The 14,833-nt window shown below is 38.8% G+C and overlaps 1 protein-coding gene across 4 annotated transcripts in view; it reads right to left on the bottom strand.

Moving 5' to 3' along the window:
- Positions 1-14,833, bottom strand: part of ETFA (electron transfer flavoprotein subunit alpha) — a 48,836-nt gene that overhangs the window by 26,974 nt on the left and 7,029 nt on the right. For 3 of the 4 annotated variants that reach the window (XM_050967061.1, XM_050967063.1, XM_050967064.1), the window contains exons 2-9: positions 11,734-11,883; positions 8,082-8,163; positions 7,886-7,968; positions 6,219-6,318; positions 4,876-4,986; positions 3,625-3,729; positions 2,772-2,840; positions 997-1,079 (exon numbers count right to left, since the gene is read on the bottom strand). In XM_050967061.1, coding sequence (XP_050823018.1) covers positions 997-1,079; positions 2,772-2,840; positions 3,625-3,729; positions 4,876-4,986; positions 6,219-6,318; positions 7,886-7,968; positions 8,082-8,163; positions 11,734-11,883 — 783 coding nt within the window. The remainder of the gene's footprint in view (positions 1-996; positions 1,080-2,771; positions 2,841-3,624; positions 3,730-4,875; positions 4,987-6,218; positions 6,319-7,885; positions 7,969-8,081; positions 8,164-11,733; positions 11,884-14,833) is intronic. The other variant, XM_050967062.1, reaches the window with a different exon arrangement.

The raw sequence follows: 14,833 nt of genomic DNA, 5'->3' as shown, positions 1-14,833 counted from the left end.
TAACTACAGTCACCAAGACTATATGAGTTTCTTATACCTTTTACAAGTTGCTGATGTGATCAGTCATCTGGAGTGAGCCTTCTCCCTCCAAAAATTAGTCTTTTCCATTCCAACTTTTCATAACTGCCTCTAGGGCTGAAGATCAAAAAAAGCTTAGATGTCCTTGTCTCTAGAATGCCCTCTAATGCTTCCATGATCCTTGCTTGCTTGCATATATATATACCTGCCCCTGGAAATTTCCACTACATGCATCCGACAAAGTGGGTATTCATCCACGAAAGCTCATGCTCCAAAACATCTGTTAGTCTATAAGGTGCCACAGGATTCTTTGCTGCTCTTCCATGATCCTTGACTTTTATAAAACATTTCACAGCTGAGATGTCCCTGAACTAGCATTTTGCAATATAGTCAACATTCCTTGTTTATTTCCCATTAACTTGTAATCCAACAGGCTCTCTGATGCTTGATGTTCTGGCATTTTCATCTGTTGCACAAGATTTGCTTAGTGTACAGTGCAACAATTCAGTCAGAGTTACCTAAGAGCTTAGAACACCACATCATTAGCATGCATATGAGGAACAGCTCTGTAAAGTGCCTAACTACAGAATTACTAGTTAAGTTATAGCATGCACAGAATTAGAAGCCAATGCCAGCAATTATGGCATTCAGTAAGTCAAGGACTTCTCCTTGAAAGATGCAACAAGTTCACATAGATAACTGAAAGGAATTAAGCATACAGACACCTACTTGAGGTAACTTGCAGAACACTTCAGGTGAACAATAAGTGGAAAAAATGTTACACCAGGAATTCTGCTGTTATGACCTTAAAATGCAAGGTGCATTTTTTATAGGATGTACTTGGATGCTGCTGCTAGGTTCAATATTAAATCTTGACTCATTATATGCATTATATTAGAAATACATGATTATATTTTTATTAATGATATGGAATACATACAGTTCTCTTATGAAAAAGATAGATATTTCCATACTTACTGGTGCTACTATTTTGCCTGTCTGTCCAACCTGCATGTCATTGGGAACAAAGCCAGCATCAACTGCTGCACGGGAAGCACCAACTGGTTGAAAGAAAATATTTTCAGAGTTTTCTCTTAAAATATTAGCCAGTAAATTTAGTTTGCATATTAGCAAAGAGTCCCATGCTATGGAATGTATTTGAAAATTTCTCTCCTAAGATTATATCCTTATAGTACTCCCTCTGTACCACTGATTGAAGTTTCTAGTTATTAAGTGCTAATGCATTTCATAAGCAACAGGAAATCCCTACTCCTACCACCAAAGAGTTGTATATTTAAGTCTGGCATATTTCCACCCTTCACTTCATCAAAAAAATATTTGCACACAAGTGCTTTCCCCTACTCTTCACCTACCTTATATATGTTATGTTTGTATCACATCATGCGCCCATGGAGATAAGAGGTCAGTTATAAATGTTTTGCTTAAATTTAAGTTTACAAATAAAAGAAAAATCAAAGTGTCTAAAGCAGGTGTGGCCAAACCATGACTCATAAGCCACATGCAGCTCTTTTACAGTTAAAGTGCAGCTCAGAATCCCCAAGCCTCCTCGCATTCTCCACCTACCGTGTGTGTGTGTATGGTGGGGAGGGGGGAGTAGAGGCTTCTTCCCTGTGGTGGGGGAGTTCTCAAGGCTTCAGCTCCACACGCGGGACACTGGGGCTTGAGCCATGTCTGTTGGGACTCGGGGCTTCAGCAGGAGCACAGCTGAAGCACTGACAGGCATGCCCCATGGGGGAGAAGCCCCGAGCCCCAGCAGGCATGCCCCGCAGGGCTGAAGCCCCGAGCCCTGGCAGGCATGCCCTGTGGCTCTTGAACAACTGAAGATTATCGTATGCAACTTGAAGAGTCAGTAAGTTTGGTCACCCCTAGTTTAAACATTGCCTGAAAGTCAATTTCGAACAAAACTATGTTTGAAAATATCTACTTATTACTGTTACATTTAAAATCTAAAAATTACTATTGCTGAATAAAGAGAAAATATTTTTTTACTTTTGTATATTTTGCCACCACATTATGCAGTCAGATTTTCCTGTCTGTACCATAGATTAACGGAGGGGAAAAAAAACTTAAAAAATAAAAATTAGAAAATGTGACTGTAAAACCACAAAAACTGCCAGGGGAGCTCTGGTGCAGATGCAATACCTAAAGCTATTTTTAATTCACTTTTTTTGACTAGATTAAGTTAAAAGGTGCGCCTTTTAAGTGACATACCACCTCATCATCTACCCAAAAAAACGATACTAAAATGTGACAATGGCTAATATTAATCTTTGGGGTTTTTTTTAAATCATGAAAAGATACAGGTTTACATTTACATTTAGCAAAGACATAATTATACTTGGATATTCAAAATTACTTTAATGTATTCCATTTTCATTGAATGTCTGTATTTGAATACCTATGCTTTACATAGCAAAGGAGTTTTGAATTCAAAACTAAGTGATATTACCATTTAAAAATATGTATGAAAAATTTCCTCATGTTGAGTTTTTCTGTTTACAAGGTACCATTCAGATATTTCACCAAAACTCATGCAGTCTGAAGAAAAGAGAGTGTTTCCTTTTTACAGTGTTAAGATGTCATCAATGGCAAAAACATACCATAATGCCTATATAAAAAGCAATTTTACGTCAGTAGTTGGATGGGACTATCAAAAAACTAATGCTATCAAGCCTTGTTCTTTTGTGTCAGTTTCAAACACCCACAATTAAAACAAGAAAAAAAATTTTTACCTGCAGCATGCAACTGATCTGCAAGGTCATATAACAGTTTGAAGTTGTCACCACTCTTCAAACCTCGCCCTTGAAGGTAAAAAAGGAAGGAGACATTTGATATTCTGTTCAAATACCTTGTAATAGAGAATGTATGCATACATGACGCACATTACCAATACTTGTATTCACAGAGACACTCAAGTACTTTTTGCAAGGGGTACTTTTGACATTTTAGTCAACAGTTCTAAGCACCCCTATGAATCTTGAAAATAAAAATTTTAATTCATACAGATTTTGCTCTGTTCCATTTGATTAATATGTGGTTATTTCTTATCCATACATCAACACTGCCCTGTCTTGTTTGCCTCCTTATTTGTCAACAGCATCATCAATTCTCTCTAAAGTCTGGGAACAGGATTTGTTGTCAATTTGTGCTCCCTCTGCTGGCTTTAGTTATATAGATCTCCTACTGCAGAGCAAACTAATACATAAAAATACATCATATAACTTTATTTTCTCACTTGGGGATAGTGAGATTAATTTTTAATTAACAGATAATTCTTGAGCTATTGTACACTGGTTGTACTAATTTTAATGCAAGTCACATTTGGATCTAAAAATATTTGCATAAATCTCTTTACATTTCCAGAGCTGCTAAAAGTGATGACGACCTTAAAATATGTCAGCATTTGTTACTAGCTTTCACAGTTTGCGGTTTACATGATGTTGGGCATCTGCCCTCTTCCCAAAAAGAGAGCTACATACTGTAAATAAATAATATCTAGACACAGCAGAGCAGGTCAGAGATGGAGTTCTGCTACAGCTATTAGTTTAACTGAAACTCAGCACTACTTAAATATTATCTACTTACCACCCGATACGACCACCTTTGCACTCGTGAGCTCTGGCCGATCACTTTTTGTTAGCTTCTGCTCAATCCATTCAGACTGACCAACTGGTGATGAAGCCGTTACTGCTTATGTCACGATATTGTAAAAAGTACATATTTCTTAATTTTTTAAAAACAGCAAAATTTTTTCTGCTTTAAGCTAAAGGACTACATAAGAAACTAAGTGAACAAGAATCCATTCCAGCATGGATTCTATTCATATGCCTCCACACTGTGTTTGAACTCTAAGTCCATTTATTAGCCTCTAAGATAATTTACCTCCGTATTATACTTATAGATCATTTAAATTTTATTTGTAGTACTACATGCAAAGTTAACTGAAAACTATTTTCACTTTGCCTATTAAACTGGACTAAAATGAAGGCTTGTAATATACACACAATGTATCTCCTTAGAAGCAGCTCAACTACTATTAAAAAAGAGAGAGAGTCAAGCTGCTTAAGTGATCTAATGACAGTGCAACATGCTAATATTCATTGATCAGAGTTGAGTTGACACGGTCAATGCTGGAGAAGGATTCAGAGGCGGTAGCTCAACATCCCTGAATATTTTCATTGATGAGAAAACGCAATACTTATCATAGTGCTACTGACTCCCTCTGGCAGATATATGGAACAGTCTTGAATGGCCCCAGACCAAGAAAGGACACATGTGACTAAGGCCTTGTCTGTATCCAAAGTTGCACTGGTTTAACTGAAAGTGTTATTTTGAACTAGTTTATTTAAAACTGGTGCAAAACGCAGTTTGGGACATTCAATCTGATTTAAATCTTTTTATCAATTTATCTTAATATGATAAGAAATCAATGTACGCTAAATTGATAAAGAACTGGATTAAATCAAATTGTGAATGTTCACACTGTTTTGCACCAATTTAACCAAATTGTTTTTTAAAGCAATTTAAGCTTAAACTAGTTCAACTTTAAATATATACAACTTGTAAGATTGCTGCAGCACAAGGCCAAAAAGCAGGCATAGTGAGTGAAATAGTTACTTGGTATTAAGACAGGTGTGATCAGAAGAGGAGAAAAGGCAAGTGGACAGACAATATGTATCTTTCCTTTGCTGGCAAAACTAAAAAGTACAAGCTCTTAAGCACAATACAAAGATTATTACAATTAGTTTGCTTTGATAAGAAATGTTGTGAACTCAAGTTATGCTTTGCACAAAACTAAAACCAAAAAGATGAAAATATATCAAAGTAAACACCCACCTTTTTCTACAGTAGCACTACCACCACTCACTGGTGCAGCTTCAAAAGAGGTTCCCCGTACAGAAAACACTTTTACTTTTTCATCACACTTCACAGTACACAGAGCATTTCCTAGGAAAGATATCATTTTGCAAAAAACACAGCACAGAGTATCAGTGAATCATAAGAAATACTAGTGCTTCTAGCAGAAAATGCAGTGTTTAAAAAAAAAAATCCACAAGATTATATCCCTAAAACTGCAGTTTTAGGTCACCAAAATCAGAAAATCAGGAGGCTGAAAACTGCATTTTACAAATATTTTTACATTTCCTTCCTATCACACACGATTTGAGAAACGTGCCAGTGTGGAGAAAATGCTTTTCCCCTTTCTGATCAGAGCAGCATGACTGCATTCAAATGAGCTCTCCACCTTTAGGTATTTTTACATTTCAAAGATCAGGATTGTAACTTCACAACACAGTATGAAGAGCCTCCATTTTACGAACAGGTCTTTTAAAAACTGTCACATGACTTAAGAAAAAAAATCAATCCCACTACATCAAACAGTAAGTCAGTTAAGATATCCAAGACCAAATCTCTCTCAATTAGGAACAGTGGAGGGGAAAGATATGCTAGAATATCAGCTACCGATTAAAACAAAAAACAAAAACAAAAAACCCTTGAATCTGTGAACTACAAGGAAGCAACTTAAAATGCATTGCAATTCATCTATGTCATGTCTCAAATGTAATATCACAATTACCACAAGATACCATGTAGGCTAAGGAAAGAAAATCCTTTCACAACAAAATTTAAGAAACAGGCTAATGAGCTCATGTCTAAATTTAAAAAATTAAAACATAGGATCAGACAGGCATTAGAGAACTATGATTGAAGCAAAGACTGCAAATAATTACTAAAGAAAGTCAATTAAATATTACAAATAATCAGATCAATGTCTACATAACTACGAAAAATAACCTTATGGATATCTGAAATCAGAACTAACGCTAGTCATATTAAATAAAGTCAGACAGTTATCTGAATGTCTTACACGTTGCAAAATCTGATCAGAAGTACATTAACAGAGAAATACAATATGTATGAAAAACATCAGCAGAGATCATTAATTAAAATGCTAGATCTGGTTTTTGAGCTGCAATCCTATAGTACCAGGGAAAATTCTACATGGTTTTACAAAAATAACTTTTTTTCTAGTTTCATTCTGGTTAACCATAGCGATTTAGGACATTATCTTGAAATTCCTTTCACATCCCAAGTTGTAGTAATGGGAGTTTTGATAACACAGGTAAGCAGGATCAGGTCCTTATAGTACAGCATACACACAGTCTTGAATTGCTCACCTGCATAAATAGTTCTCACAAAAGTGTCAGGTGATTTAATCTCAATGATGTCAGAAATAGGGGCAACATCAAGTTTAGCTGCCACTCTGGGAAGAAGATTCTAAAAAGTTAAATATGAGAAGTTAGCAAAATGTTCTAAATGCTGACAGGTTGTACCCGAAATATGTAAGAAAGTTAAAATAAATCTGCTTGTCATATGAACTATAATTAAGATACATTCAGTGTCCCAATTTTAACTTTTATATAATGGTATCTGTGAGAGGACACACAAAACCATAGACTTCTAGTATGGCTACTCATGTAGCCTTTGCAGTCAAATGAAAGCCCATTACTGTAACAACATTAGAAATTTTATGAGACTTACAGTAAGTAAACCCTTAATTCAATATGTTGAATTATGATGCTTATTTGCTTTAATAGTTTAAAACTGAATATAGATGCCATTTGCTCCCAAAATTGACAGTTATGGATTGCTGGCTTCTAATGAGTAGGGTTGTTGGGTTTTTTTATTTTTATTTTTTAAATATATGTAGAAGTTATTTCCCAAATACCAAGAATGAGGAACAAATCTGTACTTGAGCAGACACAAAAAAACCCTCCTATCTTAAAATTACAAAATTTAAGAAAGACACTCCTTTTTAGTATATAGTTGACTACGAAATGTGTACTTAGCATCCTCCCTGATGTTTTTAAATATAGAAGCAGCACAAATCTTATATGTAATAAGGAGGACAAAGGGTTAAGTTCTTCCCCCGACTTGTACAACATGCACAAAATACGGGTACACTTCTGGTACCTTTAGTCATGTTAAGTAGTACCTTACTACAGGAAGAGATAAACTGAATTACTCCCACAGAAAATTACTACTCAATGTAAACGTCAGAGTTCGACATTAGGAGAATAGGTTCTTCATACAGAGATCTTAGGACAAGAAAGCTGAAGCTGCCATTTTTAGCCAGCTAAATATCAAGTCAGAGCTGCCAAGAAAATCTGCATTGGGACAAAAAGCATCTAAAGAACTCTATAAGTGTTTTAGTTTTGTTCATAAAGACTGATACGGATTGCAACCGAAAGCTCATCTAAGGGAAGCCAGATCGAATTACTCATGGAATACTTATGTGGAAGACAACGTAAAACCAAAATAAATAAATAAATAAGAAGAGAGAGTTGCACTTACATTTTAAATATAAAACGGAGTTAGTTAGCAGTTTTCATGCACAATTAGAAAAATGTTTACACTCTAGTCTGCATTACTCCATAGACATATGTAGAAAAACCCAAAACAGTTTAGTGCTAAAAGGCCTGCATGCTTTCCTTCTTCATCAATGCAAACCACACAACTGAATACAAAGTAAAATAAAAGAGCTACCACAGTTAGCTTTTTATACTAGTCTCTCTTTTTGGACGGCATAAATAGGAACTAGAGATCTGAAATGATTGTTTTATTAAACATCCACATAGAAAGCAAAATTTATCTATGACTAATATATTACAATTAAACACTTGCTTTAAATTGCTCCTTTACACTGCTGTAACATTTCAGAAAAGTCCAGCATGGCTACAGAATATATGAAAAGTCTTTCACGGATTTCTGACTCACACTTACGTATCGTGGCCTCTTAGCCTCATACATGCTACACATTTGTGTGCGTTTCTTATCTGCTCACCTTCCCAAAGGCAGATGCTCCAGCACAGATGTGTGTGTAATTAAACTGTTTTTGAGTTGCCAAAATCAATGGAGTCAGCTCCTCTGAGGAAAAACATGTCACAGTTTACAACAGACTCATGTATAATTTTCAATTACAGTTTTCATTGCTAAGAATGACACCAAACTATTTTTGGCTGTATACAAATAATGCTCACCTGGTAGAAATCCTTTGTATACATCATGCTGAGCCACTAGAACTTTTGCAATGCCCTGTACTTTGCTGAGCTCTTCTGCTACCTATGATTACAAAAATATTAGTAGTAGTATTACACCAGCACCTAGAGGACCAATTGAGCTTAGGGCTCCAGGGCACTAGGCACTGTGCAAACAAAGGGTACGTCTACACTACCTGCCAGATCAGCAGGTAGCGATGGATCAATTTATTGCATGTAGTGTAGACGTGATAAATCAATCCCCGATCGCTCTCCCATCGACTGCTGAACTCCAGCTTGGTAAGAGACGGAAGCAAAGTCGACGGGGGAGCTGCGACACACCACAAGGACGCAACGTAAGTAATTTAAATTCTCATAGCTGAAGTTGCATATCTTAGATCGATCCCCCACTCCCACCCTCAGTGTAGACCAGGCCAAATAGCAAGAGACAGTGCCTTCCCCATAGAGCTCACAATCTAAATAGACAAGACAAAGACAGGAGTGAAACAAAAGCGTAGATTTGCCTGAGGTCACATAGCTGGACATTGGCAGAATTCACTGGTACAGAACACAGGACTCCAACTCCCAGTCCAGTGCCAACATATTAGACCAGTGGGCGGCAAACTACAGCCCATAGGCCACATCTGGCCCACAGGACCATCCTGCCTGGCCCTTTAGCTTCCGGCCGGAGAGGCTAACCCCCGGCTCCTCCCCCACTATACCCCCTCCCCTGCAGCCATGCTGCCGCACGGGGAGCACTCTGGGCAGTGGGGCTGCGTGCTTCTGCAGGGCAGTGCAGTAGTGTGTCTGGCTCCAGCTAGGCAGCGTGGCTGTGAGACATGCTGCTCTGACCGACATGGTAAGGGGGCCGGGCTGGGCGGTTGGATAAGGGGCAGGGGTCCTGGGGGGCAGTCAGGGAACAGAGTGTGGTTGGATGGGGCAGAGGTTCGGGGGGGGGGGGGGAAGCGAGGCGGCAATCAGGGGATGAGGAATGGGTGGAGTTGGATAAGCGTGGGAGTCCCGGGGGGGGGGGGGCGCGCCTGTCAGGGAGGTGGATAGGGGGCAGAGCAAGTCAGGGGACATGGGGAGCTGGAGGGGCCAGGGGCCCCCGGGAGGGGCCAGTCAGGGGACAAGAAGCAGGGGGATTGGATGGGTCAGGAAGCGGGAGGTGTCCGAAAGGGGGTGGGGGCCAGGTTGTTTGAAGAGGTACAGCCTTTCCTACCCCACCCTCCATACAGTTTTGCAACCCCAATGTGGCCCTCTGGCCAAAAAGTTTGCCCACCCCTGCACTAGACTATGCTGCCTCTCCAATATAAATACACACTATTTTTGAATAAGACAAAAACTGCAAAAGAAACCATCATAAGACAAGTTAGCCTCATGTAAATAGTAGTGTGCAATAACCTTATGTTATTAAATTGGAACTACAGTTCTCAACAGGTGTGGGACAGTGAGCCTTCAAATATTTCAATAATTACAGTAAAATTGAAATGCCAGCAAAGCCATATGCTCAAATTTGGCCCAGTCACTCTTACTGTGATGAAGCAGTGGGCAGGGCAAATGTGAATGAAAGGCACTGCTATCTGGTCGTGGAGGAGCCTCCAAGTTCAAAAACAATTCTAAGGTGGGATCTGAGTTAAAGAAGGTGGAGGAGAGCCCCTACAAGAGTATAAACATTTATTATAAAAGTGATCAACAATTACTATGAAAAACAGTCAGCCTAATGCTTCAACTGATTTAACTGAATTATTCAAGAGGTTAATCTTACTTCGTCTGATATCAATGAGTTTTGCCATTTATTTCAATGATATAGGGCTTATGTTACAAGTGCTAAGGAAAACAAGCAGTGATGTAGTCCTCTGGTTAATTACAATAGAAATCGTTTGTACTGAAGTCTGACATTAGCTGTTGAATTGCTGTAGGTTTCAGATATGCAGTTATGTTTTTGCTGTATTACATACACAAAAGCAAATTTTAAGCTACAAAACAATTATTGCAAATCACATTGCGGTGTATTGATAGAACCGTGTTAAGACACTTGCATTGCCCCAAATAACACTACTTCCTTGCTTTCCTGAAGGGTTGAGAGAGAGAGAAAACCAAAGGCTGTAAGAGAGGAAACCGAAGCGGCCACTACATAACAATTATTTATGTATGACAACTTTTTTGTCCACCTGTACACATTCTTACAACTTTCTTTTTAAAGTTCATGTTATATGCAGTATAATTTTCTAAAATAACTTGGGTCACCACCACACACAACACATGGAGTACTGAAAGAGAACAAGTTTCACCCATCACTATTTAGTTATGAGTGCAAAAAGTCTCCAAAATAAAAGGGGTGCAAATGGACGTGTTACAAAACGTGAACCAAAACAGATTTTTCTAGAACTCGGTAAATGTTTGCTCCTGGTCTCAGACCTAGAATGTCAGGTTTTAAATTTAAAACCAGTCTTTACAGTTAAGTTATAATCCCTTTTCTCGAGATTTGTGACTACAGAGGATGCCACAACTTTAATGTCACTTGCCATGTGTATGGCTCTCTGTCTAAGATAAAACTTATCACTACAAGAGAAACAATTCAGCACACACTCAGTTTAATTTTACAAATTATCAGACATGATCAACATCACTTCCACAGTCTTTATACAGTTAAACTGTATTGACCTGTAGGTGTCAGTGCTAAAAGGCTATTCTTGAAGTCCTTAGGCCTTGGCTACACTGGCACTTTACAGCGCTGCAACTTTCGCGCTCAGGGGTGTGAAAAAACACCCCCCTGAGCGCTGCAAGATACAGCGCTGTAAAGCCTCAGTGTAATCAGTGCCGCAGCGCTGGGAGCCGCGAGCTACACCCATAGAGGATGTGGTTTATGTGCAGAGCTGGGAGAGCTCTCTCTCAGTGCTGGTGCGCTGACCACACACACTTCAAAGCGCTGCCGCGGCAGCACTTTGAAATTTCAAGTGTAGCCATACCCTTAGTGACAGTGTAACAAAACTGGTCTTCTATAGACTCTTCAGATGATTCAAGCAACAGTACTGGCAAGCACACAAGGCATTGGTTCTCTAATGTGTAGTATGCTTTTAAAGGTCAGGAAACACTAACATCTTAATCATACACTGTAAACAAATCCTTACATTAGTAACACCTTTGATTGTTAACAGTGAGATTTTTTAAAAGTTCTATTTGTCATTCTTTATGCTCTGTTTACTTTTTGACATTTTCACAGAATGGACAATAAAAGTCAGTAAGCAAGTTTTGCTTTCAGATTCTTAGTGCTGCAATACCTGGATTTCAAACTTTACAGGAGAATATTTGTTTTTAAATAGCTATTTAAACTGGAATTTTAACATTTTGATTGGCCTTTGGATTTATAAAAACTTCATTTAAGAAGAAAAATTTAAGTTGAGAGTCCCTTTTAGCATAGTCACTTTTAAAAACAAAACAAAACAAAACCCCACACCGTATATGCATATTTTCAGTTTCGAAGAGCAACAGTTTAAATGCAGGACATTTCCTTGGGACTAGTGACCATTGGTATAGCTCCTCCTACTTGAACGTCATTCTTGAAACTGATTCAAGTCTTGTTTGGTTTACTTAATGGTAGTCACTACTTTTTTTAAACACATCTAGAAAGAAAAATAATCAAGTTTCTTACCTTGTCACAGTTGGTACCAGCTACTAAACAAGATACTTCACCTCCAAGCTGCTTTGCTGCAGTGATAGCATTTAGCGTAATGGGTGTAAGAGACTCATTTGTGTGTTCAGCTATTACCAATGTACTCTGAAATCGCTGGAGCAATGAGGCCTTAAAAAAGAAAAGAAGGAAAAAAAAAGAGGAAAACACACAGGGTTACAATTAAATGTGGAAGGAACAAACAGTATTTTATAGTATTTTACAGAGAACATCTAGTGCCTTACAGAAAGCATTTCATTTGTACAAAACAACATTAACCAGTAACACTGAACAGACCAACTGAACTAACAGATGGTACTTTCAAACTGCTTTATTAGAAGTACCAAGCACTAAGCAAGTGACTATCTTCTGAACTTCAGATACTACACATATACTGCATAGCCATTTTGAGATGATAGGAAGACACTGGTCAGGACTAGGGATAACAATTTATAAACTAGATTTTTAGGTTAATTGATCAGTCTGGTTAAATGCCTTAAATAGTTTGTTGAGCACATGGAAGTAATTTAAGAATTTGGATGGTTGTAGGATGAAATCTACAAGGGAAAGGAAGCAGGACATAATGGAAGAGAAACAGAGGATACTTGCCTTACAGCAGTGTAAATTATTTGCTTGAAACAAATAATTTTTTCAAACAAAGCTTTGACTAAACTCCTAGAGAAAGAACCTGCGTTTATTTTATTTTTAAAAAAATATTGTATTCTTACTTTGCCTTTATTAATTGTTGGGAATTGGGAAAACAAACCAATAATTAGGGTCTTAGGCAGGTTTGCAGTCTAAAGAAACCTTAATAAAAAAGTCTATTGGACTGTATCAGACTTGAAGCTAAGTAATATATTTTATTTTAAAATGTTCAACTCTTTTCTGATGATTCAAACAATATCCCATCAGAGTCCAATATGGCTACTTAAAATACTTACTTGACCAACCTACTTACTAGACTCTCTGGTAATTCTTTAGAACTTGTTCTGGAGCACTTTACAAATCAAACAAAATTGCAAAAACAGGCAGAGGATCAAATTGAAATGAAAGAAAGGATTCTAAACACTGTTACTTTGTTTCACTATGTTTCACTAATACTTCAGTTTAGTTTGACTACAGCCTCTTTACATACAAGAGGTTAATTTAGCCAAGCACTGGCCACTCACAAATGATACACAAAAATCACAGAACATTATTGCAGGTAGCCTTTTGGGTTAACTATATGGACTGGTTGCCTAACAGAGTGCATTAAAAAAAAACACCCAAAAAAACCCCTGCATTATTTTCCAAAGAATTTAAGTCATGATATATTTAAGTCTCTCCCTATAAACACATAAGACCATGTAAGATAGTAACCAGGTATTTCCTGCACACCTAGTGCCATATAGCCCCACAAGGACAATGCACCCAAGATCCTCCAAGATCTTCATTACTGCATGGGAGGATACAAGAGAAGAGGTATCAGCTGCCTTCACAGTGCCACTTCTTACCCCTGTCCGAGGACACTCCCTAGAGTCAGGGACCTTTGGAGTCTGCTCAGGAGGTAATACAGCTGTCCTAACAGGTTCAGGAGAAGAAGCTGCCTGGGGCCAAAAGGTGGTATAAAGGTACAAGAGCTACAGTGGGTTCTGATTATAAACCTTACCCCTTACGTCAGGGGTAGGAAACCTATGGCACGCATGCTGAAGGTGGCATGCAAGCTCATTTTCAGAGGCACTCACACTGCCCAGGTCCTGGCCATTGGTCTGGGGGAGCTCTGCATTTTAATTTAATTTTAAATGAAGCTGCTTAAACATTTTAAAAACCTTATTTACTTTACATAAAACAATAGTTTAGTTATATATTATAGAAAGAGATCTTCTAAAAATGTTAAAATATATTACTGGCACATGAAACCTTAAATTAGAGTGAATAAATGAAAACTCAGCACACCACTTCTGAAAGGTTGCCAACCCATGCCTTACGTTAACATTCCTAACATGATAGGAATAGAAATGACCTATTGGAAATTCCATGCAGAAAACCTGAGTTTTCTTTCCCACCCCTCAAAGGGGAACCCAGAAGTTTTAGGAAGTAAAATATCCAAAAGTGAATACAGAAGATGGAAGTACTCAATGACTACCACCACTTCACCATGGAAATGCATTATTAAATTGCAGTTTCTTTCAGGTTTTTAGGTTTCTATTCTTTAGGTTTGTTTTAGTCTACAAAGTTAAAGTATCATTTATTATTTTGGTGCTTTTCAGATAGTGAATGCTGGGATTTTAAAATACTGCTGAGTGGGTACAATATATACTCATACTGTTTTTGCAATGTTTATGACCTATAATGCTATTGTAATACTCTTAGAAATCTCAGTCATGTTGCTCTGTAATTACTGTATAATAAAAATACAGGTGCATATGGATCAATCAGCTGCCTAGCCTAAGTTTTAAATGTGTGTTTTTAATTCATGTTTCAAAAAAATTACCTTCACATCAAAGACTTTTGCACTCAGGGGCAGCTCTAGGCACCAGCAAAACAAGCAGGTGCTTGGGGCGGCATAATGCTGAGGCCCCAGCTCAAACCTGAGGCAGCGTCCTGGGCTGGATCCTGATGGCCCCGGGGGCAGTAACCAGCCTGTTGTTCTGCCGGCGGGGCAGGGAGCTGGCTAAGTGGGAAGCGTGTCCCTGCCGCTCTCCCGCAGGCAGCGACCACCCACCCCTCCTCAGGTAGGAGCCGATAGCATGGCCATGCCCCGGCTGCAGAGGACGGGCGGAACATGGCACCTGGGCAGGCCGTTCCTCCTCGGCTTGTCCTCGCCTCCTCCTCCTCCTCCCCTCTACACCACCTCCTGCCAGGGGATGAGCTGAACTCATGCCGGGGCCAAAGTGAAGACCAAGGATGAGCGCAGCTGGGATCCAGCAGCAGCCCCAACCCCGGCCATGGGAGCAGCAGCGACTGGAGACAAGTCCACTCCAGGAGAGATATGCAGCAAGGTAAGAGGGTCCCTGGAATCCCTGGGGAGCTTCTGCCTGCTAGAGCCCCAGAGGCTGCCACATCCCTCTCCAGCCCCACACAGCGTGCTGGTGCCTGGAGT

The sequence above is a fragment of the Gopherus flavomarginatus genome, chromosome 9 (assembly GCF_025201925.1).
Source record: "Gopherus flavomarginatus isolate rGopFla2 chromosome 9, rGopFla2.mat.asm, whole genome shotgun sequence".
NCBI lineage: Eukaryota > Metazoa > Chordata > Testudines > Testudinidae > Gopherus > Gopherus flavomarginatus.
The sequence above is the reverse complement of the archived record's forward strand: the minus strand, read 5'-3'. Positions and strand labels throughout refer to the sequence as shown.